The sequence below is a fragment of the Lepidochelys olivacea genome, assembly GCF_965140295.1.
Source record: "Lepidochelys olivacea isolate rLepOli2 genome assembly, chromosome: 7".
Lineage (NCBI taxonomy): Eukaryota > Metazoa > Chordata > Testudines > Cheloniidae > Lepidochelys > Lepidochelys olivacea.
The window spans coordinates 27,071,157-27,095,909 of NC_140417.1; the positions used below are offsets into that span (position 1 = coordinate 27,071,157).

At 43.4% G+C, this 24,753-nt stretch overlaps 1 protein-coding gene across 3 annotated transcripts; it reads left to right on the plus strand.

Annotated features, from left to right (window-relative positions):
- Positions 1-5,208: 5,208 nt before the first annotated feature.
- WNT5A (Wnt family member 5A) lies at positions 5,209-23,226 on the plus strand. Of its 3 annotated transcripts, none has more exons than XM_084635529.1 (5): positions 5,209-5,275; positions 12,427-12,560; positions 13,584-13,849; positions 18,810-19,102; positions 20,713-23,226. In XM_084635529.1, the coding sequence occupies exons 1-5, from the start codon at positions 5,213-5,215 to the stop codon at positions 21,169-21,171; spliced, it is 1,215 nt and encodes a 404-aa protein (XP_084491655.1). In that variant the 5' UTR covers positions 5,209-5,212; the 3' UTR covers positions 21,172-23,226. The 3 variants fall into 3 exon arrangements, with proteins under 3 accessions (XP_084491655.1, XP_084491656.1, XP_084491657.1); XM_084635530.1 differs by lacking the exon at positions 5,209-5,275 and adding an exon at positions 5,759-6,793; XM_084635531.1 differs by lacking the exon at positions 5,209-5,275 and adding an exon at positions 12,056-12,077.
- The last annotated feature ends 1,527 nt before the right edge of the window (positions 23,227-24,753 follow it).

Sequence of the window (24,753 nt, forward strand, 5' to 3'; positions counted from 1 at the left end):
AAATTAAGATATCTCACATCTACTGCTTCCCCCTATCCACTAGGCCAGTAACCCTGTCAAAGAAGGAAATTAGGTTGGTTTGGCATGATTTGTTCTTGGCAAATCCATGTTGGTTATTCCTGATAACCTTATTATCCTCCAAGTGCTCACCAATTGATTGCTTAATAATGTGTTCCGGTATCTTTCCCGGTATTGAAGTTAGGCTGTGTGGTCTGAGTATAATTCCCCAGGTTGTCTTTGTTTCCTCTTTTTAAAGATAGATACTATGTTTGTCCTTTTCCAGTTGTCTGTGACTCATCCTCCATGAGTTCACTCATCCTCCATGAGTTCAGGAAGATAATTGCTAATGGTTCTGAGATTGCATCCGATGAAGTGAGCTGTAGCCCACGAAAGCTCATGCTCAAATAAATTTGTTAGTCTCTAAGGTGCCACAAGTCCTCCTTTTCTTTTTGATAGTTCCTTAAGTATCCTAGGATGAATTTCATCAGGCCCTGCTGACTGGAATACATCTAATTTATCTAAATATTCTTTAACTTGTCCCTTCCCTATTCTGGCTTGTGTTCCTTCCCCTGTGGAATAAAAATTGAGTTTTAAGCCACTTGTGCACACCTTTTCACTGATCAGCACTCACTGCAGTTCAGTGGTTCATCTCCACCCCTGCTGATCAGGTTCTGTGCATTCTGTCTATACAGCTCAGAGGGACCCAATACAAGGAGTTAACACACACACACACACAATTTTTTTAAATTGTTATACATTTAACAGGTCCATTAATATGTGCATAGACCAAAACTAAGTAGTTGCATGACCTTATTACAATAATAGATATAAATAAGAATGAAATGTGTCTCTAAACCAGGACTCAATATTTCCCCTTCTGTATCCAATATTACCAACCCTAGATGTTCAAAAATCATGAATCAAGTCCCCTTCCTGACCAAAAAAATTCATGAGATTGGCTTAAAAATCAGGAGATTGACTTTAAAATATATTACATTGTCTTATCTGTTGGATTCTCTTCCCTTGCCTTCTAGTTTCTGAAGTTTTTGGATGCATTTGCTTTTCCTTTTCAAAGTTCGCTCTGCAATTGTGAGGACTAGAAAGTTATTTTAAAAAAAAATGAAAGCTGAACTTCTCATGCAATTTCTTGAACAGCAGCTGGGACTTTAGGACCAACTCCAATTATTGCAAAACTTGAGATAAAATCATGCGAGTTGGCAACACATTCTAACCTCTCTACCTCAGGGCAAGTTTGCAGTTTTATTAGGGGGTGGGGTAGAGATGGATGATTGGTAGAGGAGAAAAATTCCACATTTAGGGGTATGGGACGGAAATATTCCTGGAGAGGTTTTGTTTATTTGCTTTTTTTTTTAATTGCAGCTATTTGAAAGTGCTTAGGAGTTTGAAATGTTAGAAATAGTCCCTGGGCAGATGAATTAGTGAGCAGAGTGCAGGTGAAGCTATTTTATCACACCTTTCATCAGTAGATCTCAAAACTCTTTTCAAAGGAGGTCAGTATCATTATCTCCATTTTGCAGATGGGGAAACTGAGGCAGAGTGGGAAATTGACTTGCCTAAGGTCAGTGGCAAAGCTAGGACTAGAACCCAGGCCTCTCCTGAATTGCAGTTCAGTGATTTATCTTCTAGGCCACACTGCCTCCTCTGTGAGAGTACAGGTGAAGAGATCAAAGTAACATGATAAATGCTTTTTTATCACATGGCCATTCCCACTACCAGTTATGGCCCTGATCCTGCAAACACATATGCTCCTGGGACTATGCAGGACAAATAAAAGTTAAGGGCATATACAAGTATTTGCAGGATTAGGCGTGTGTGATTACACATACACACAAGTTAAAATAACATTCAATATGCATTAATATATTCAAGGTGAGTAATTTAGAAAATCTTGCCTTCTCTTCTAGGAAACAGCTGCCTGTTCCCCCAAACAGTTTGTAGATGGGGGAGAAATATCTCTATCAACCTCTGAATGGATCTTGCGTTTTGTATGGCCACCAGCCAAGGTGTCAGAATATAAATCATATGGAGTTTCATGTTGAAATGAACACACAAAATGTATCCAGTATTCTGCTAACATGAATTACACTGTGCAGTTAACTATGTAAGTGTATCTGTAAGATAAGAAATAATGTGTTTTCCATGTTAAAAATATTTAATCATATTACAGGCTCTATAACAGCACTAAAAAGAACTAAAGCACTGAAAAAATCAGTCAATAACTGCTGTGTCCCGACTTGCCTATTTGGGATATTTAGCCATAGATTTTCCTCTTAATATAAATTATAATTAGCATGATTTCTGATGAAAACACTTTAATTATTAGCTGGAAGACATACAGGAATGAAGGCTCTAGTAACTTGAGATCTCTGTTGCTCAAAAACTGGAAAACAAAAGCTGGGGAAGCATGAGAGGCTATAATGTTGTTGATACTTCTCTCTCCCGCCCCTTTGCCTCGCCCAGCTGTTTTAAATAGCGAGAAGAAATTAAAATTCTTAAAGACTTGCAGGCTGTTTGGCTTGCTGCCTCTTATTTCCACTCCTATGCCCCATGACTTGAAAACTTGCCTGAGATTTACCAATTCCCTGTTCAGAAATATGACTTTGCCCCCCCCAAGAATTCCAGCAACGAAACGATTCAGCGTTTGCTTTGGTTATTGCCAAACTGCTGCTAAAATACGTCCGCCTGCTCGCCTTTCTCTATTGATCGTCCAGCGCTCGGCGTGTTCCTCTGCCCGATAACATTATTCAATTACACGACGATAAACAGCCCTCTGCCATACAAACGGGAGAGCTTGGGGCTCTTTATTAGTTTATTTCAGGTGATCCTGCTTGTTTGACTGCGCGTCCCCTCCCCCTTTTACAGGTTTCTGCTATTCTTCACTAATTCTAGTGATTTGGCAAATGACCTTTAACCCAAGCAGTTTGCAGAGTCCTGGAGGGGGATAATAGAAATGCCCCAGTAAATCAAAGGCAATAAAATATTATTTACTAGGCATAAAACTTAAGGTTGGTCTTCCTAAAAGGAACGAACAAACCCCCATTATTTCCTCCCCCGCCTGGAATTGGAAGTTTGGTGATCCATGTAATGTATAAATTCGATAGCAGTTTCTGGTGAAGGAACCAAATCTCAAGTTGTGAAGAGTGATTTATTTACAATGGACTACATACGAAGTATTTTCATTCAATAGTATAAAACCAGCGTGTTACAGGGGTACTTTGCCTGTAGTGGTGTGTGTGTGTTTGTGTTTGAAAGAGAGAGGAAAACACCTCAACAAAAGTTTGATTTTTTTTTTTATAAAAAAGCTGCCATTGCATTGCTTCGGGAGCGGAGGGCCAGCACATTGCGTACTGTGCAGACGTGGGCGAGCATTCTTAATGGCCTGTCCCCAGCTGGGGACTTGGCTCTTTTACTTCATTTGGTGAGGTTTCAGAGTAGCAGCCCTGTTAGTCTGTATTCGCGAAAAGAAAAGGAGGACTTGTGGCACCTTAGAGACTAATACATTTATTTGAGCAAATAAATTGGTTAGTCTCTAAGGTACCACAGGTCCTCCTTTTTTTACTTCGTTTGGTGAGGTTTAGTCCTTTGCTATTGCTAAAAGCGAGGAGTGACTGTTCTGTTGTGCCTGATGAGAATAGATACATTTTTTGGACTCCTCACTTTTCTGTTAGATATTGATTATCACAAATAACTGATTACACACCCACTGAAGGTTTTGAAGATCTACCTAAAACCAAGGAGAGGTTTGCTAAATAACAGGAACAGCTAACAAGAACAATAAATTGTGTTGATAACAGACCGCTCTCTGTTTCAGGTGCTTAGATAAGATTCAAGGCAGTTAGCAGTAATCTGAAGTACTTTATTGTCCCTTAAACCTAAATCTATCGGAATAAAGGATCTGTGCTTTTTTACAGTCCTGTTTTACACGGTGTTCGTTTGATCATTCAATGAGTGGCATGTGCAAATAAGGCCTCTCCATAAACTTTCATCTCTCAGAACGAGCTTTGGTACAGTTCTTCCGTACATTACACATCCATCCGTGGTTATGTGTCTGACAGCATCCTGAATTTTTCATTGCAGCCTCTAGTACTTGCAATCTCGTTTTGGGGTTCTAAAAGTTGAACAGGGAGATTCAGCAAGTTTACAAAACAAATCTTTCCTTTTCCCTTGACACTATCTTCCAACGTAAGTATGAAATAAACGGGCTTTACAAACGACTTTGATCCTATAGAATGTCTGCTGTCAGCAGAAACAACTCAACACAGCCAAATAGGTTTTGAAATGATTGGACAAACTGAAGGGCTGTTTACAGAAATGGTTAATAACTGAGAAGGAAAGGAATGTTTTTAAAAAAAGCGATTTTACACTGTGACCGGGCACAAACAGTTGCCCCCAGAAGAGTCACTACATTTTTGTCTTAATGAGCGTGGTTTGCATTGTTTAGGCTGTTCAACTGTGCTAAGAAAATTCTGTTGTCAAAGAGCAAAGGAAAGTTGTACTTACGTGTGTGTGTGTGAGAGAGAGGCTGCCTGGCCCTGAAAGAGTGTGTACCGCAGTAGTGGAATCAGACCAGCTGAGATGTGTTGTGTTTCCCCTGTTGCACTCCCGAAGGGATTTTATTTGCACTGGAATGACTTGGAAAGAGTGAATGCATTTACTGATACTGGGGCTGCTTTCTCAGCACTGTTTGGATTTCCCAGAGCTGCTTTGATAATGTGACACACACACACACCCCTCCCCAGTGGCCCTCTAGTTATAGAGGAATAAAAGGGAAATAATAGGGAATTAAGAAATGGTTCAGGGAATGCTGCTACTTCCTGCACTTGGGGGCATGTGAGATGCGAGAAACACAATAAAATCTTTGGTGGAGGATTGGTGTGGAGAAACCATTGTGAAGTACAAAGGTTTCAGGAAACCGTCCTCGACTTTGGCTTTCATTAGGTCCTGCGTTATTTAACTTAAACAGTTTTGACAACAACCTGCCAAATTTACAGCGGAAATAAACACTGGAGAAGAGGGGAAATCAAATGATCAAGCCTGCTTAGTAACCCAGCATTTGTCAAGCGTCCGGGGAAGCACATCCACAACCTTGGGCACGCAAGAAATCCACTTGTCAAATGAGACCTTCATCAACAAACACGAATCATATGTATTTGTACGCACGCGCAAAGCTTTCTCGCGTGATGCACAGCGTATGTATTTGTGTATGGAGAGAATGGGCACACGGTGGATTAGCTGTAAAGTTACACTACACAAGGTAGGGTTTGTGTATTTGTGTCTCTAATATCACATATAATCACGTCTCGTGGGTTCCCCTTTATGGGGCGGGCACGTAGACAGGTTTTAATCCCAGACCTGGTCCCCCCAGAGCGAGCCTAGGGGAAGCGGGTCTAATGGGAGTTTCCGCGTCGCTCGCCTGCACTGATGAAGGAGGCTCTGGCTACAGCAGGCGGCACATAATCTATCGGAATGCGTCTCCTTCCTACGAAGGATGCAACTGACTGAGAACAGTTTGAAGTGGGGGGGGGGGGGCGGGTGGAGCATCTCTGTATTGCAGAGGTTTGCGCCGGGGTCCTCTCTGCGGTACAGCTTTAAAACCCCCTCTGCTTTGCCATAGGTCGGCGCAAGGCGCATGCGCACCTCCTGAAGTTTCTCGGCCGCTGTTGGCCGTATAACTTTTTCCGTGCACTGTTCAGAGGCAGGGCGACGAGGAGAGCCGCGAGCGATAGAGACCTAGGGGAGGGGGGGGGGGAGCGGGCTGTCTGCGGCGCGCGGGGACCCAGCCGAGAGGCGCAGGAAGGAAACGCCGCGGCCGCTCCGCCACCGCTCCGGGTCCCGCCTGTGTGTAACTGGTGCCCGGCGCTGAGGGGCTTTGCCCTGCAATGGATTGGGAGAGTTACAGCCCCTGAGCCCGGGATCTCCCCCCCCCCCACCCCGTCCTCCTCCTCCTCCTCCTCCTTCCCCCAGCTCCTCTTGCCCGAGCCCCCGTCTGGGCTGCAGGAAAAGCCGCCCCCTCTAAGACGCGCACCCCCTCCCCAGTTGCGCCGAAGAGTCAAGTCTGGCTTCCCCCTCGGTTTAAAATGGAGGGACGCAGCCCGCGGATGGCTCGGCAGCCCCGGACACCCAGCTGCGCGGCGCCCAGCCTCTAGGGGAGCAGCGGCGGCGGCGGGGGGGGGGATTCCTGCGCTTCCATTCACGCCCCTCTCCCGCACGGAGCTTCGGCGGGGGCCGCGCCGGCCGAGAGGCAGCCAGCGAGCTCCTCGGAGGGCTGCTAGGGAGGGAGCGGCGAGCCCCGCTCCGGCGGCGGCAGCGGTGCACCACCTGGGCTGGGCTGGTGGAAAGGATCGTAGCCCAGGGCGCTTTCGTTGCAGTAGCCCGTGAAGATTGTGTTTGTTTCCCAAGTGTTTCCGCACGATCACGCCCACGGGCCCGCCGCGCGCGCGCGTGTGTTTCGCTGGAGAGCCCTAATTACTGCCAGTGCTGATGGACCTTGGAAAGGAGCCTGCCCTGGTGCCCTGCTCCGCACTGGGAGCGCCCGCGCCGGACAGAGGTCTGCGTCTGCCTGGTGTCAGCTCGCCGGGCCCCAGCGCTCCCCCTCTCCGGGCTCGCTCCCTTCCTGGCCCCTGGCGGCAGCCGCCGCCGCTCGCTGCTTTGGAGGATACCGCATAGCTCCTGCGATCCCGGATTTACTCTCGCCGCCTCCTCGCCCTTTCTCCCCCGGTCCCCTCTTGGATTACTTGGCTGCCCTCGCTCGGTGAATCCCCCTGCAATGGAGGTGAGTCCTAGGCTGGGATGAGGGGCTACTTGTTAAGACGCTGAGCTCGCTTGTGTGAGTCCGGGGGTGGTGGAGAATTTACATGTATTTCGGTAGTGAGATGTGTGGGGTTCTCCCCCTTCCCCCCCCCCAACGGACAGCCTTGGCGACCCCCTGCCCCCCCCCTTCCCAAACTCTAAGCTTTTTCACTCATCTAGTCCTGCTGGAGATCTGTGGGTCTGAAATACCCCACTTCTTACGGCCAAATTGCCCCCTGCCTATCATGAACCGGTTTCTTTTAAAGTAAGTGAAGAGTGTTTAAGACACTTGTTTTAATTCAGCTCTCTAACGCGGTACATCTTTCTTGCAACCTCTAGTAGCCGAAGTTTTAAAGACATCTTTCGGGACTTCATTTCTGGGGAGAATAGCCATGGAGGAGCGAGAGCAGGCAGTAATGGAGGCCTGTACCTTTAAGGAACTCTGGCTCAAGGCCAGTTTCGAACCTGGCTTATTTTTCCCCCTTCCCCCTTTTAATTTTATTCTACATTTTGGAGATTGTCACTTGGCATCTGTAAAGGATTCTGCTGCTGGGGTCTGCAAAGGAGAAACGAGGTTTTTCGGTGCTCCTTTGATGCTCTAAGGACTCCATATTGGAAAGTCTGTTAGTTAGTTTGTTTGTTTTTAATTGTCAATTGCATGCTAAATTAGTTACACTCGGAGGGTCAGGGAAAGTTCAGTTTCTCTGAGAAACGACTCTTTTCTAAGTTCATTCAACTCTGTTAGTGTAAAGTATTGGAGTCTACTTTAAAAAAAATCTAAGAAAAAAACCCTCTCCCTTTTTCTCCATGAATTAACTATATACATTGGTGTCAGAGTAAGTGGCTTTTTCTATAAACTTGAACCCTACAAATTTGCAATACACGTACCCCTTTTTATTGAAAACCACTGGAGGGAAAAGGGGTGGCATCGCTTTTGTCAATCGTTTGCTTTGAAACCATGGAGCAAATCAGCATACAGCAATCGTTTCTGCATTTTACAACCCACCAGCGCCGAATGGCTCTCTGGATGCCTACTTACCAAAGGCAGTGCTCACATAAAAGCTACCATAAAACCAGATGCCTGAACAGCCTTTCCAGACACGCTGTGTAAAAAACAGGATCACAGGCGATTCCAGGGCTGTGCTGAATCTGTACGAGTCCATTTTCATCTGACCGAAGAGCCTACTGCTCAGCCTTTGGTGCATTACCCCCTTCTCTCCCTCCCTCCCCAAAAGCGCCTCACAAAGTAAAACTGGTGGGTAAGACTTTAGGGCCGATAGTTGGTACTTCCAGGAGTTTGTTGAAAGCAACTTGTGAGCTCCGTGATATTGAAGTGGCTGCAGCAGCGGAGACTGACCGTGTCTTCACTGATCGCAGGTGTCTCATCTCCCTTTCTCGGGCTTACTTCTCAGACGGGAGTCCCAGTAAAGTGTTAATAAAAAAAAAAAAAAAAAAAAACGGGGGTGGGCAAAACAACCTGGAGGTAGCGATGGAGCTCCGCGCCGAAGCAGGCGTCAGTCCTGGCGGGGGTTCTGGCGGCTGAGGCTGCCCCCTGTCGGGAGAAGGGCTGTATGACTCCCCGAACGGGTGCCGCCCGCACCAGGCGAGGCCCACTTCGTTCCACTCCACCTAACGAAACCCGCCAGACTCCACTCTTCCGACAACGTTCCGGGCTGTGTGTGAATGATCTATTGTCCGACCAGCAAAGTGTAATAACCCCCATGTAAACACTCCCCAACCGCACAATCGGAGTACAGGCCAGAGGGTTTTGAGCCAGAAGAAAATGTTTCCAGCCCTCTAAACTTCCTTTTACACCTTCCCTCTCTTTTATTCCTGAAACCCAGCATACCTAAGGGACAGCGCCATCCTGCGTGAGACACAGCGGAGTGAGAGCTGTTACAGGACGGGGGAGCGGCTACTCCCTTCTTGACCTTGCCCCAGATGTTTACTCATTGGGATTTTTCTGGCTCTGCAGGATTTTGATTGTGGCTCCTTTCTGAGCTCTCCTCTAAGAGCCGTCTAAGGCCTGCCTCTGCTCACAGTGGTTCTCCTGTAGGTGCGCACTCCCCCATGCGAGGCTGGCCCGTTATGCGCCGGAGGACTGGCTGCTTTTGCTGGCCATAAAGAGCCTGCGCTCTTGGCTCCATGAACCAGTTGACTTGTCAATGATTTGCAGTGGTGACGCTTAATCTCCCTCCTGCAGAAACGCTCGGGAGGGTGTCACTGGCAGGGCGCCTAGGAACCGAAATCAACCTCGGTTGCATGGGTGTACTGCTGCTCTTATAACCGCCCGCATTGTCCCCATAAAGTTCATTTCTACCCCGAAATGACAGAGACACCCGCTCGTTTCACATCTGCGCTACAGATGCTTGTGAAGACAAGTGACTAGTAACTGAGTTGGAGCAATGTCTAATTAGTTGCTGTCAGTAGGAGCCGATCAGTTAATTAGGTTTCAATTTGTATCCTTTTCTGGGCACCGAAATATCCAAATTCGTCCAAATCCCTATTTCGGGTGTCTGAGTCCACTGCCAATCTTGTGAAGTTAGGTTATGGTGCATCAATCTTTTTATGATTTCCTAAACTGCTGCTAAAAAGTACATTTAACTTTAATAGTTACGGTGCCCTCCGCAAACTGTCACTTATACACACATTAATTTCCCCAGATTTAATTATTGTCACCTAGGAGAGGCCAGTCTGAGTTCTAAGCTTACATTATTTTCTTTGTCATATTTTTAAAACCTTAGTACAGTATTCAGCGCGTTGGGTGACTTGCCTGGTGTGAAACGCGCAGTGGGTGGAGGAGGAACCATTTACCATCTAGTAAGAGAGAGCAAGCGGATCTAAAGTCCCTAGTGCTACCGCCCTGCATCCCAAGTGACCGAGAGGGTGGGGCTGTAACAAAGCTCATCGCACGCAGGCACAGGCAGGTGGCTGTATACCAATCCTAGCTTTCTGTGCCCCTTGAATCCTGCGTGTGTCCGGGCAGCTTTCATGTTATCATCAATTTCCTGTATTGCTGTGACAGTTCTTCTCTCTCTCTCTCCAAGTGCCCCCCTCTCCCCCTAAAAAAAAAAAAAAAAAAAAATCAAGAAGAATTAAGAAAAGAAGTACTTGTGGAAGAAGAATTAAGAGCACCTTTGAATTCGCTACTAACGTTTTTGAGAATGAATAGGGAGCCCCCAAGTGTTGAACTGTCTTTAAAAAAAATTAAATTACTCTCCTTATAAGTCCTGCGTTATGAACTAAAGTCCGATCGAGTAACCTATTTACTGGAAGTGTTTAACTTATTAATTGGCATCGATATTTTATGCGCGGGCAGAGACGTTGGGATGTAATAACTCACACATTTCCGTTTACCATTGGCTTTTCTGCCGCGCGCATTGGCCGCTCTCCCCTGAAACCTTGTAAAGGCAGAGAGTTGGCTGTGCTCGTGGAAGGGGAGTTTATTTAAACACAAAACAAAAACACAGGGCTGGATTTATGGATTTCAGAGCAATGCCCTTTTGTAACTCAGGATTATTTCAGACCATTCAGGCGAGGTAGGAAAAACTGGATAAATCCAATTGAAAGCCTTCGACGCAAAGTGTTTAAAGCCATCAGGGGAGTCCTTGCTTTTCCCCGTCATGCTGAGCGGGCAGCAATCTCGGGGATTCTGATCCCTAGCGAACTCTGTGCGTGACTGTGCCTGACAATCCCGATTCTCCTCCCTGCAGGCTGTTGGGAATCGTTGAAGGTTTTCCTGTAACAAAGAAATTCCCTTAATCTGTGGGCATGAGGCTCGCCCCTTCCTTCCCACTTCAACTCCTTCTGAAAACCTTAAACCCCCTATTAGGCAGCTGGGAGTGTTTAATAGCAATTAGACCCCAGGCTAATAGTACCCATCCGGAGCAGGGCCTCTGTCGGCGATTCCAATCGGAAACCGGAGTGCGCGGAACTTCGGGAAGCGGCCCGCTTTCTTCTCCTCGCCTGGGCCGGGAACAGGACGGGCTCCGCCAGAGCGTAGCCTCTCCGCGTTCCGTCTCCAAATGCGCGCAGTGTCCCGCAACCCGCGCCCCGAGGGAGCCTCTGGCGCGCCACACCCCGGGGAGAAGGGCCTCGGTCGGCGCCCCAGGAGACGGGAAGGCTCCTTCCCGGGCTGCGTGCCACCGCCAGCCCCCTGGCCCTGCAGGTGCTCCGCGCCGGGTAGTCCCAGCCTCACCCCGAGCTAACCCACGCGTCACTGAATCAAAGCGTCCCCAGGCTCCACTGGCCGCGGAGCTCAGCGCCCGACTCCCCCGGGAGCTGGGGCCCCCCCGTGTCGGCGCTGACGGACGGGGGCTCCCCAGGGCCCAGTTAGCTGCCTCTCCCCCGGAGTGGATCGCCGGCTCCTTTGCTGAAAGCCGGCCGGAGCTGGGCTGGCGGGGCGCCTGGTCACTCGCTCTGAGCGCGCTCCGGACCCCGTCCCCTCCCCGGGCTGCTGCCGGGCGAACCCGCGTCCCAGCTCCGCGCTCCCTCTGCCCCGGGGACGGATCTGCCGGCTCTTCCCGCAGGGGGCTGCTTTGAATCGACTCCTGTCACGGCGCTGCTACCTCCCCAGCCAAAGCGCCGTGTGGTCACCCCCCAGTCCCGGCGCGCTGGCGAAGCTGGGATGGGGTGCGCGGGGCAGCCGGGGACACAGTACCGACCCGCGGGCGCTTCGCCTCCTGGCAGAAGCAGCAAACCCTACCCGACCTCCAGCTCCCAGGCGCCCTACGTGTAGTGGCGGCGCAAAGCGATCCTGTCCCCCCGCCCAGGTTGGCGAAATCAAGCGGGAGATCCCCCCACACCGGCATCTTATCCCATACTCCCTTGGTGGCTTTCTTAGCTCCCTGCCCCACCTCCGTCCTCAATCAGATTGGGGAATGGGGATTCTTGGAGGGCCCAAATGTCTGTCTCCCAAATGAGGAGAATCGGAATTCCCCCTTTGGGTTAGAGAGGCATCGCCTGACAACGGAATGAGCTTTGCACCTACTTTCTCGGACGAGAGCTGCCTCGGTGGTTCTCATCTGGAAACAGCTCCCAAAATGGCCCATAAAGGTGTCGTTTGTGTGTGGGGGTTGGGGGCCGAGGAACATCCATTGTTAGTTTGGAGTTAATGTAACAGCTGAATCTCCCTGCCCTCCCCATTCCCAAAACACCCCCGCAACTTGATGCATCATCTTCACTTTGCCCTTGATGTGTCTACTCCACTTGTTGCTTCTCCCCTGTCCGGGCACTCTGTAGACTGCTCCTAGAAGAATGAAAGTAGAGTAAGTGTTTTTGCTGCTGTTAAAGTGTGTGACTGAGAATAAGGGATTTTTCCAAGAGATTGGGTTTGGCACTGAGCTGTAATTCAACGGCACTGAGACATGTCTATAGTCGCTGGGCAGCCCTACAAGCAGAATCGCAGTGAATAAAATTTTCTTGTCAGGTTGCGTGGGTGGACTAATTTGGACTAGAAACTGCCTGCGTTTTGCCACCAAAAACTCACTTGAGAGAAGGGCAGTCAGTCAAGAGTCAACTTAAAAGGGACCCAGGATACCGCCCTTGTTTAAACTTGTATGCTTGAAAATGATCTGAGAAACAATAAACAATCTGTTCCTTTTATTTCTCCTCCAGAAATCCATTGGAATATTAGTTCAAGGAGGTGCTTTGGGGACAGTTGGCAGTGCAATGGCTTCCAAGTACCTCATAGTGGTTCTGGCCATTTTCTCCTCTTTCGCCCAGGTTGTAATAGAAGCCAGCTCTTGGTGGTAAGCATCTTATAATATACTGACTTTATTTAAAATAATATATTTAATTTTTGTTTGGTTTATAATATAGTTTATCTCTTTCTGGGGAAAGTGCTGTATGAATAGGAGATTTTTAGTAATACTCAATTTCTGGGATAACTGTAAATCCAAAGGGAATTTATTTTTTATCACCATCAAAGTAGCAAAATTAAATTTATAAATGGGTCACTTAAAATCTCATTCTACAGGGTCTGAAATAACAAATGTAAGGGAAAGCTCTGAATTCCATGTACAAAAAATTCAACACACAGATATTTTTTTAATTATTATTTAAACAACTTTCTAAAGAGACCCATGAGCTGAGTTTATATTTCTTGTAGCTGTTGGGGGGGAAAACTCTAGTTAATATCTAGATATTTTTTAAATGTTTCTATTATTTGAGGATTTTTTTTTTAAAGCAAAACCTTTGCTCTCTCAGCTGAACACTTTCTGACTTGCAGCCTTGTTTTAATCATGTGAAAGCACATATGGACCTCTTAAGAATTGGGAAAACATGATTGATTTTGTTTAGTGTCTGTACGTGCCTCTGTATCTTTTCTATCAGTTAGAAGGAACTAGTAGTTGTCTGTAACAGTATCTAACTGTTAGTACTTAAGGGTTTCCTTATTTTCTCATAATTGTGTAAGACTGAAAGTGGAGGTTGAAAATCCTGTGGTATGGTGGGAATTGTTTTGTTGTTGTTTTATGTACTTCTATGACCAGGCAGTTGCTTGGGACTTCTTGTAGCTTTACCATGCCCACAGAAATTTGTAGGGATGGGGTGAAATTTGAATCCTGGCATTCAGGTACATTGAAGTGTTGGCAAAGACAGCCATTAAAGCATGCTGCCATCATTCCATGCATGTACAGCCTTTAAATAAGAGTTTGATGATCTTCATTGTTTTTCAAAAGTTTCCTCTTGCTCTCAAGAGCAGGAGTGGGTAGATTTATACACTAATACTGTATTTGTCCTCCCAATGTTAATCTAATTCTTTCTTTATGCAGGTCTTTAGGTATGAATCATATGAATCCTATGAACCCTGTTCAGATGTCAGAGGTATATATAATAGGAGCACAGCCACTATGTAGTCAACTAGCAGGACTTTCCCAAGGACAGAAGAAACTCTGCCACTTGTATCAGGACCACATGCAGTATATTGGAGAGGGGGCAAAGACAGGCATTAAGGAATGCCAGTATCAGTTCAGACACAGAAGATGGAATTGCAGCACTGTGGATAACAACTCTGTTTTTGGCAGAGTCATGCAGATAGGTAGGAAGCAAAAACTTTCTGATCAAACTGTTGCCTAAGAATGTGTGTGATGTTTACTTAATGTTCTGTATTAGACATTCTTGCCAAGTTCTTAATCTGTGTAAGGTACCTAATTTAGTGTCATTGAAGCTGACAACCCCCCGCCCCCCTACACACACACTATTTTTGGTCAGAGTTGATTTTCCGCTTGCTCCTGCCCCTCAAAAAAGTGAAGGCAAAAAAGCATCTGAATACAAGAATGCAGTAGGAAACAAAAAGTGGCACTAAAATACTCATTAACTTTAAGGAAAAAATCTGAAATAAAATAATGGTATGTTTAAAACTTACTAAAAAGTAGTAGTGTGTGGCAGAAATATCTGGGTTCCAAAATTGCTCATGTTGTGTAATAAATTAATTCACTGATTATTTCGTTAATTCAACAGTTCACTGAAAATCTCCATAGTGTTTATAAACTATTCCTTCTCATTTACTGCCAGTTGTGGCAAAATCCTTCTGTGGTTTAAAGAAAGTTGGCTTTATAATAGAAATGAAGCAGCTCTATAATCCATACAAAATCAGTTTGATCAGGACAAAGTGTGTGAGTGTACTTGTAATTTATGTTGCATATAATAACATAGCTGTTAGGAAAGGATGTTGCAAAGGAATCTGCCTATCCCAGTGTGCTGGGGTTCCATCCTCTTTCCTGTTAAACCCGTCTTCAAAATTCAATTGGTCCACGCAACCCACATAGTACAAATAATTCTTATAATTTAGGGGCCCAATCATGTTCCCATTGAAGTTTATTGCAAAATTCTCATTGACATCAATGGTACAGGATTGGACCCAAAGATGGAACTTTCCTCTGAATTTTCCAGTCTGTTTCTCTATCTACTGAATCCGTAGCCAGAAGAATCTACTTTCTATCGTCTTCTGTGGTTTATACAACATTTGTACTGGCATTTAATCTCAACACTGCTGTAGCTCATAGCTTGTGTACAGTAGCTTTTTAATTTGAGATCTAAATTAAATCCTTTATTCCAATGCTTTCCTATCCTGTTTCAAAAAGGAATGGTTTTAAATTACATTAATACTGTCAATTACATTTGGCCTTAAACTTAACTTTTTGTAAAAATAAAGCTTTTATAAAACCTGAAATGAATAGAAAAGTTCCAGAGTTTAAAAATATCCAAGGAACACTTTTTTTTTTTTTTTTTTAAACAAATAGACATTCCCTGGTCGTCTTTTTTTTTTTTTTTTTTTGCAACCCGAGTGTTGAGAACCTTAAATTTAAATTCGCTTCTCATTGTTCAAGCTGAGCAAGAGCCAAAAAAGCAAGCTAAACATGAAAAACAAATATAACAACCTTGAGATTTTTCAGCTTTAATCTTCTTGAGGTTACAACTAAAACCAGTAAATAAATCTTTAAATTTTTGGCCCCAAATTTCAACCGTCATTACTCAATTACGTTCAGCTGATTCAGTGGTGTGAATTAAGGTGGCAGGATTGGGCCCGTATCTGTGTTGACAATGTTTCCAGTGTGAAAGGCTCACACCTTCAAGAGTGTCACACATCTGGTCCCAGGGGTTTATTGCAAGCTGAGAAACTTTGCCTTCTTCACGACTATATGACTGTATTAATTAATAGCTATGTAGCAATTTATCATGTAATTAAGTCACTTGTAGTAACTGCAGATACAAGTGGGTATAGCAAACACTTAGAGATCCTAAGAAGTGTATTAAGAACAAGAAAAGTATTGTTGTTTTATAGTTGTATTAATTTACATTTTGATGTGAAGTACATGACTAGCTGCTGTTCCTCTTGAATAAGAGAAAAAGTCTGAGTCTGATTATACTTAAGCCAGTGTTCCATTGGAATAATAATTTGATTGTCAGTAGAGTTGCTCCTTATTCTCCCTAGTGTGAGATGATCATAACTGGATCCTGAGTCTGCATAGTTTTGTAGGATTTTGTCATTTATGTTAATGACTAAAACATAAGTAATTCTGCATTGAGGAATCTTTTTAGAAAAGCATTGACTTGATAGTTTAGCTATGATATTTATTACACTATGTCCATTTATATTTTTTCTTCCAAGATTTATCAGGCAAAGTTATCTAAAGCTATACCAATAAACCAAGCATTGAGTATAGAAACTGAATATATAGTTTACTGAACATAGTAAATTTACAGGGCTTTTATTCTGTTACCATAGCTACCTCTCAGTTGATCATCTCTTAATTAGACTATTAAAATCCTGCTATATGCAATATATTGTGCTGTCCTTTAGTTTCTCAATAGGACTAAAACTAAGGCATATTTGGACTATATTTTAAATATAGGAAAGGAATATTAACATAAACAAACGAATCTTCTCAACAACTGCATGGGAGAGAGGTCCAGTCTAATCATGTCTCCTGATAGTTTTGGATGCTCTTGAAATACAGGACAAAGAGAATGTTTTGTATCTTACGCCCAGATTTAGATTGTGTTTCTTTAGAGAAGTGCCACAGAAAAATAAATTTAAACAGTAATATGTATGTGGAACAATGTCCTATTTTTATGTTACATCTGAAGGACATAGAGGAACTCAAACATGTTTAGATGGTGTGTTTTCTTGCAATGGTCACAATAGAGATGGATGTTGAAGAAATGTGGAAAAAGACAGACATGTTGGATGCTGGAGGAAAACATGTTTGTACCTAAATACTCTGGAAAAACTATTCCAGAGCAATTTATCCATGTGGAAATGTTGCCAAAGTCAATGAGACGTAGGGTGATGTGTCGGGATAATACTGGTTGTGCAATCTAAAACTGCCTGCCCTGAGATCAGTTTCAGTGGATTAGCCAAATTTTGTTTTAACTAAAAAATGGAATTGAATATATTCAGCTTGCTCTTTTAGGGACAGTTTTCTCTCCCTCTTGTTTCTCTTTTCACACCCTTCCATCACATCCTTTCTTCCTTAAGGATTCCTTAAAAATGCACCAAGACCTTAGATTTAAAACTCGGGTTTTTTTTTAACTTTATGCAGTACACAAGATAATTAATATGTCTAAACCTGAACTAACCATACCTTTTTTCAAAAAAAAGATCATGAACAAAGGAAAAAATTCTGCATTCCTTACCTAGGCAAACATCCCATTGAATAAGAACGGCAGAATAAATCCAAAACATGCATTACAGTACAATCCAGAATTTAGCTTGAAAAGATTTTCAAGCAGTTCCTTAAGTTAATTTATGGTAAATGCAAAATCAAAAACATATAACACCAAAGTTATTATGACCCCTTAGACTACTCTTGTGAACCTTTACACTCAGGAGTAACGCATAACTCTTGCAAGTAGTCTAATGAGTGAGTATCTGCTGGAATGGATCCTAGTACTGAGGGGAACGGTGGTTCTGATTCTAGTATTTTAGAAATGGTCTTCCTCAGTATATGACCTCTTTAAATGAAAAGAATCAGAACATAAATTATTCGAAAAGGCAGCAGTTGTTACATTAACAGAGCTGCTCTGAACATAGTGTTAGATCTATGTTAAATACAGATTAACTGTGAGTACTGTTCTTAATATACAGTGGTGCCAACAGGCCTAAATCAGAAGTGAGCCTTTGATGGTAGGTCCTGTACAAACAGTCCCTGCCTCAAAGAACTGTTACCTAAAAATCATATCTGACAAAACCCTGATTTTTACAAAGATGTTCCTCCCACAAGCTTGGTAAAAAAGAGATTTACCTAGACCAACTCTATTTTTGGACTAAAGAATAGAAGTAAAACCTAATGGTTAAACCAATAGCTAACTCTCTTTGATTTTCAACTTCAAATTATGTTTTAGACTGATCCAGCAGTCATTTTGGTAGTCCTTCCTGGAGAAGGACTTCAGGCTTGAGCCTGAAAAGTAGCGGTTTTGGTCCTACTTCCTGATAAGAAGAAATGCAGACTTCCAGAAGACTCTCTAATGTTAGCCTTGTTTTCATGGAAGACATTTGTTGTAAAATAGAACTCTTGCCATTCCTGAGAAAGGAGATGGATGTAGCTGGGTTATAGGTAAAAATGGATCTGTGTGCTGTCTTGTTGAGGAAGCTGTTAATGAATTTATCTTCCAGTGAGGATATCCTGTGACAAGCACATATGAACAAAGAGCTTTTTCTGTCATCACCTTGAAAGAAACTTATTTATCTTAAAATGAAAGTTGGAAAAACTTGAATGTAAGGGAATCATCAGTCCTTGACTAAAACATTTAACACGATCCTGTCCCAGGCTCACTCTTCCCTGCAACTTATAGAAATGATTGGCAGTGGCTTCTTTTGCTGTATGAAATCTTCCTATTAGTTGGGTAATTAGATACTAGAGGGCAGTGGGGTATTATATCTTTATTTTTAAATAGCCCTCTTCAAGGTTGCTGGCCAGTTTATGTGCAGGGCAGAATATTAACAAGTATAATTCTGGTGTGTGCTTTCTTTGACACCAGCAGGCTTTGTGAAATGCTATAACTTTAAATAAATTGGAATAAATGAGTACAGTAGATAAATCACGTTCAAGAAGTAGTAATTTAAGGAGCAGACTTCTAAAAGTTGTATTTTAACATCTTTAAAAAGAGAAGATGGGAAGCAGCCAGGCTCTCTAGCCCCTGGACACAATTATTGTTGTAACCCATTGCTAAACATACTCCTATGGCCTGAGTCTCGTCTCAGTTGTGCCATTATTGCTCTACAGTGTTCCCTGGTGAAAAAACAGTGTAAGAGGAGAATCCAGCGCCTTCTCTACATCACTGAACCTCCACCTTCTGTCATTGATTTGTTTGCTTTTGGGGGAGAGGGGAGGAATAAAAATGTTTCCATGGAGACCTCTTAGGCTAAAGCACAGTTCAAAACCCCATGAATTTCATATATAGCATTTCCATATAGCATTTCCCTGTGCCCTGTACTGAATGTCATAGAACCTGTGCAGACTTGCCTTTAACACTTGTTTTTTCTTTCCTTGCAGGCAGTAGGGAGACTGCCTTTACTTACGCAGTCAGCGCTGCCGGGGTGGTTAATGCAATGAGCCGCGCCTGCCGAGAGGGGGAGCTCTCCTCCTGCGGCTGCAGCAGGGCGGCCAGGCCCAAAGATTTACCCCGGGACTGGCTGTGGGGTGGCTGTGGGGATAACATCGAATACGGCTACCGCTTCGCCAAGGAGTTTGTGGATGCTCGGGAGCGTGAGAGAATTTATCAGAAAGGCTCTTACGAGAGTGCTAGGATTTTGATGAACCTGCATAACAACGAGGCTGGAAGACGAGTAAGTGGCTGAGTGGCTCCTTCCCCAAAGCAGCCTGTCTGGGAAGGGACACACCTAATTAATAAGAGAGAGAGAAAGAACAGTGGCATGGATAACTTGCTCTGAAGGTCCTTAGCTCATGCACATGTTGGTTTTTCAAGGAAATATTTTCTTTGCCTTTCTTATTAGTCCCCAATGAAATCTGCTGGTGAGCTCAGAAATCAAAACCTTTAATACTTAGTCTTCTTCAAATGCAGGGGGAAAGTGTGATGACGGGTTTAAGTATGGGGAGGGGGAGGGCGTGTGTGTGTGTGTATGAGTATTCCTGAGCGACAACACCACTGCCATTGGCTTTCCCGTAGGATCAGTGGGACAGCAGCGTATCTTATCTTCCTCCATGTTCTGGTAGTTAAAACCCTACAGTTCACTGTGAGTTATCTGCAGAATAGAGTTTTATTGGTTTATATTTCCAACCAATCCAGTTTGCTTTGGAAGGAAAAGAGAAGCACGAAACTCCCCAGAGCGGAATATTCTTGCAAGGTTAACATAATTTCCCCCACCCCTTTTGAGGATGTGAAAAGCTTATTATTAGAAAACACCCTCTTCTGTGGTGAAACATGTTTTTTATGGCTTTTTTATCTTGAAAATGCCTTAAATGAATAGGTGTAAACTTTTTTTTTACAATATTGTGAACTCAAAGAGCCAAAGTCGTTATTTTCCTTGAGCCTGTGGTGCCAGAAATAGTCTGCTGGAGACTTTACTCTTGTGTTTGAAGGTGAGGACGGATGAAAGATTATTGAAAATTAATATTATTTAAATGTGAGAGGAGGGCATCTGAAAGCAACGGAAAGGTCAGTTTACTACTAGAAAGAAGAAAAATGACTTTCACAGTTGTCTACAGATACTCCAGCAGTTTCCCCCCCCCCTTCCCAGCCTTCTCTTTGCAGTGCCATTTGGCAGCATCGAAACTCTTTTTAAATGTTGGGTGGAAGTTGCATACAGTATCCACCTAATGTGTCAGACCCCAGGATTTTTGGGGCAGTGTCAACCCTGACTCTTATTTCTATTTATACAGGGTAAATGACTGAGCTCTTGCTGCCAAAGCTTTATAAAATGGATATTGTTGCGTAGGTCAGTCCCCCACCCAAAGGTGTTTGGGGGTTTCTTCTGGATGCAGCCTCTCTTACACAGCAGTATTTTGGACGGGAGGGTACTGCTGAGCCAAGAGCCGATAATCCATGCCGCACAGCCTGTAACCGAAGAAATCTCAACTCTTTTTCTCTAGTACAAACCTCAAACTGAGCTCAGCTGAGAGAGTAAAAATAAAATAAAGGGCTATTTGAAATTTCTCAGTGAAACAGCAAACTCCTGTCCCCAGCAATAGGGCAAATTCCTAAAACTGAATGCAACATGAATGATTCTACTGAGGACTCGTGTGCACGTGGTGTGTGAGAGAGGGGTTGAGAGCTCTCTCCCTTTGGTGTGGGTGGGGGAGGGAAAGCAGGGGAGTTTTAGGGGCTCTCTTCCCATGTGTGTAGGGATGATGGGGATTGGGGGGCGGGGAGCACACAGGCTGTGTAACAACCACATTGACACTTTTGTTTTCCCTCCTCCTCTTTTCTCTCCCTTAGACAGTGTATAACTTGGCTGATGTGGCCTGTAAGTGCCATGGGGTGTCTGGCTCCTGCAGCCTGAAGACCTGTTGGCTGCAGCTGGCTGATTTCCGCAAAGTGGGCGATGCCCTGAAGGAGAAATATGATAGCGCGGCTGCCATGAAACTCAACAGCCGGGGCAAGCTGGTGCAAGTGAACAGCCGCTTCAACACGCCCACCATCCATGACCTGGTCTACATTGACCCTAGCCCCGACTACTGCGTGCGCAACGAGAGCACCGGTTCCCTGGGCACCCAGAGCCGCCTCTGCAATAAGACCTCAGAGGGCATGGACGGCTGCGAACTCATGTGCTGTGGCCGGGGCTACGACCAGTTCAAGACCGTGCAGACGGAGCGCTGCCACTGCAAATTCCACTGGTGCTGCTATGTGAAATGCAAGAAGTGCACGGAGATCGTGGACCAGTTTGTGTGCAAATAGGGGGTGAGGAGGTGGAAGGAGCTTCTCCCACCTGCCAGCAGGGGGGGCTACTCCCAGGACAATCTCCACTTTATTTATAGAGTCCAATGAGTTTTTTCTTTTTTTTTTCTTTTCTTTTTTTTTTTACAGAAGTTACAAAAAGAAGTGACTGGAACCCTTTCTGCGCCCATCCTAGGGCTGTTGTGTGGTTTATATTTTTGGCAATAATGGGGGAGAACCCGAGAAAATATTTATTTCCCCCCCCAAAAAAAAAGACTTTCAAAAAATAGTGTAGTTTGAAGGGAAATCCAACATATCCTAACTTAGTCCCATGAGAGAGAGTACATGTGCAGCAGGCAAAAAATTCTTAGGTGCTTGGGATCTGAGAATGATCCTTATGAACACAATAACCCACAAACCTGTACATGATTTTAGCTTCAGTCACCAAAACGAGTCAGATAGATACATACAAAGCTGATCAATACATCCAGGGGTCCATAAAAGGAGGGTTGGTATATCCACAGGAGGGCTCAGCACAAAGTTACTATGATGTCAATCACGTGACTGCAAGGTGCCAATTTAAATGTGAGATAATTAAAGGGTACGAGTGCATAAGACTTCTAAAGGGTTCAGCTGTGCTATTCAGGACCTAAAGTCTTGGGTCCAGTAAGTAGCAAGACCAAGAGAAAATCTGCCTTGATTGACACTAAAGGTGTACATCAAAGCAGGATGTGACCGATCAGCTCTTCATCTAATTATGTATGAAGTGTGAGTATTCTATCGTAGCAAGCAATGCCTTACCGATAAAGAATATCAGGAGCAAGTGACCTCTGAATCTCTCCAAACAGTGTGCTCTGGTCTGACCCAATAGAAATTGCACCACTGCAGCTGTTTCACTGTCCCACTCTCTGGAAAGCCCTTTAGGAAACAGAATTCCCCTAATTTGAAATGCCTTTTTTTAAAAAAGTGATGTGATAGCTGGCCATCTTTGAAAACACAGCTTAGTAAATAACCCCTCTTATCCAAGGAAATTAATCATTAACCATCAATCATTCTCAAGATGGTTGGTTTATTGTGGATTTTGGGAAAGCTTTGACTTGAGGAGACAATAGTTTCATGTCTTGATGTTAAGTTGCTATTTTAGTTCAATGAAATATTGCAGCAATGCCAACTTTATCATCTGATGTCTTCAGTACACATGCTTTAGATAATATTGCAGGTATACATTAAAACTGTTCAGACTATACTTGAGCAGTTACATATATATACGGGAAAACTGTGGTCTGCTGGTGTCTGATATTTCAGAGCTTTTTGTACATATATATTTCAATACAGCCAGTGATTTTTTAATAAAACTGCTAAAGTTACAGAGGCAGTTCATCAGTTAGGAGCATATTATTCCCCCATTTCCTTTTACAAATCACTTCTTTAGGGTTTTTTATATTGACTTGAGAATTCTTGGTGTCATAATACAGAGATTTTAAGAATATTTTAATCACAAAGGAGTAAGCCTTTTCTCAACCTAAGGGGGCTTCTTGGGCTACAGGTAGACAAGGTACCACACACTTGAATTCACACTGGTTTGGAGACTGCTTCTCTCTTCTACTTTCCTGCAAGGGCATTATTGATTATCATTGAAACAGAAACCTTAAAATTTCCTAGCACAAACTGTATTTGGCCTTTGGTTTGTTTTATGGGTTTTTAAATTTTTTGAGATGGAAATCAGTACCTACTACAGCAACTTCTTGCATTTCGCCCAGTACAGCGTATTTACAAAAACGCAATTAGCATTTGTCATTGGTTCAGAAACCTCACCCCAAATCATTCCCATCCCATAAATTAAACAAATTGGCATTCAATACCAAACAAGTAAAATCCTCCACTTTAGCTTAGTCATACCAAAGCCTTAACTTCTCACAAGCCTATAAGCTGTTGCATTAAGTTCATCTTGATCATTTATCAGCTTTTTAAATGATGCTTTATTGCTCTTAATTTATTAAGAACATATTTACCCCTCTCTTCCAGATGTTTGTAAACAAAGTATCTTAAAATTTAAAAAGGCACTACTTCATTGAATATGTCACTTTGGGTTTTTATTATACAAAAACCATCGTCATTTTTTATTTGCTGAATCACATCTTGTTCCTTTTTTAGTGACTCGTGTCTGTGAGCAGAGCTGAGTCTAACGATCCTAGCTTTTAAAATACTATTTAATGTAAAATATTTTACTTGTCATTCAGATATTATGTAAATCTTCTGTGTCATTTCCTCTGTTTGTTCTGTACATTTAATGTACATATTTCTGTCTTGCGTGATTTGTATATTTCACTGGTTTAAAAATTTTTTTTTGAAAGGCTTTACGCCATAATGGAAGATAGACTATAAAAATAAAACTTTGGTTGTATGTTGGGAAGCAGTTTTAATTATCTTTCAGAGGAGGATTTGTTACAACAATGAAAAGGTTGACTTTTTAAAAATTTACTACGTGGTAAGACAAGGAAGCGACCCTATGCCAAACAGACGAAGTACAGCTTGAAATTTTATTCTATATTAAGAAAGCTTACCAATGTAATAACTTTTTTGGGGAAAAAAACCTTATGACTGTGTGCACCACAAAATATTCTGTAGATGGTTAGGAGCCCAGCTGACAAGTGGCCAAAGGAATTGAATTATTGAACAATTATGCATGTAGCTTTCAGTGTTTTAGCGGTTTGTTTTGTTTTTAGCAGTTTTGGAGTCATGGGGGCCTGATCCTGTAAACCTTTTAATCCTCTGAATAGCTTTTACCCGAGAAGCCCTACTGGCTTCAACTGAGCTACTAGTGTGAATCAAAGCTTTATCCAGGAATAAGAGTTTGTAGGACGTGGGGAATTGTAGCTGGATTTTTGTTTTTTGTCTGACTAAATTTTTAGTCTAAAAAGATTATTTTTAGTTGAAACTATGGAAAATCAACAGTTCTGCACAGACTTCTTGTCCTGAAATTTGGAGTGTATATATCAACATAAGTTTCCTTTTTTAAAAGAGCACAATGAAATTTTACAAGCAAGGAAGTAAACTAGCAAAGGAAAACAAAAGTAAAAAGCAAAGGCTCGCTGTCCTGAGACCAGCATCCTCTGAACTGATTTCCTGAATGTGCCTCTGAAATTTTTGCCACAGCGGAAAGCTTGATAAATTAGCACCCCCCCTTCTTTTTTTCTTTTTGCCTTTTTTTTTTTTTTTGTTCCAGGATAACCTTCTAACATACTGAAACCCCTTTTTGGCTGCCAAGAATGTATTATCCCACAAAAACAGTAGACCAACATCTGTGTGTTTTAAAATAGCGATTCTGGGCAAATGCAAAGTTCTGTGGTCCTATTACTCACATCTGGTTCAGTTTTTCTTTAGTTGTATATTGACCAGTGTTCTTTATTGCAAAAACACAGCCCCTATTTAGAAAAGTCAGCATTTTTTGGACTGGATTATGTTCAAGCTCTTCCCAATAGCAGGAAAATTAACAAAAAGCAAATTGATTGGCAGCACCGAACAGCCATGTTCAAAATAGTCATGGCCTCTGACACAAGGGAGATTGCTTTAAGTTTCAGTGAAGTTTATCTGTTCAATTCT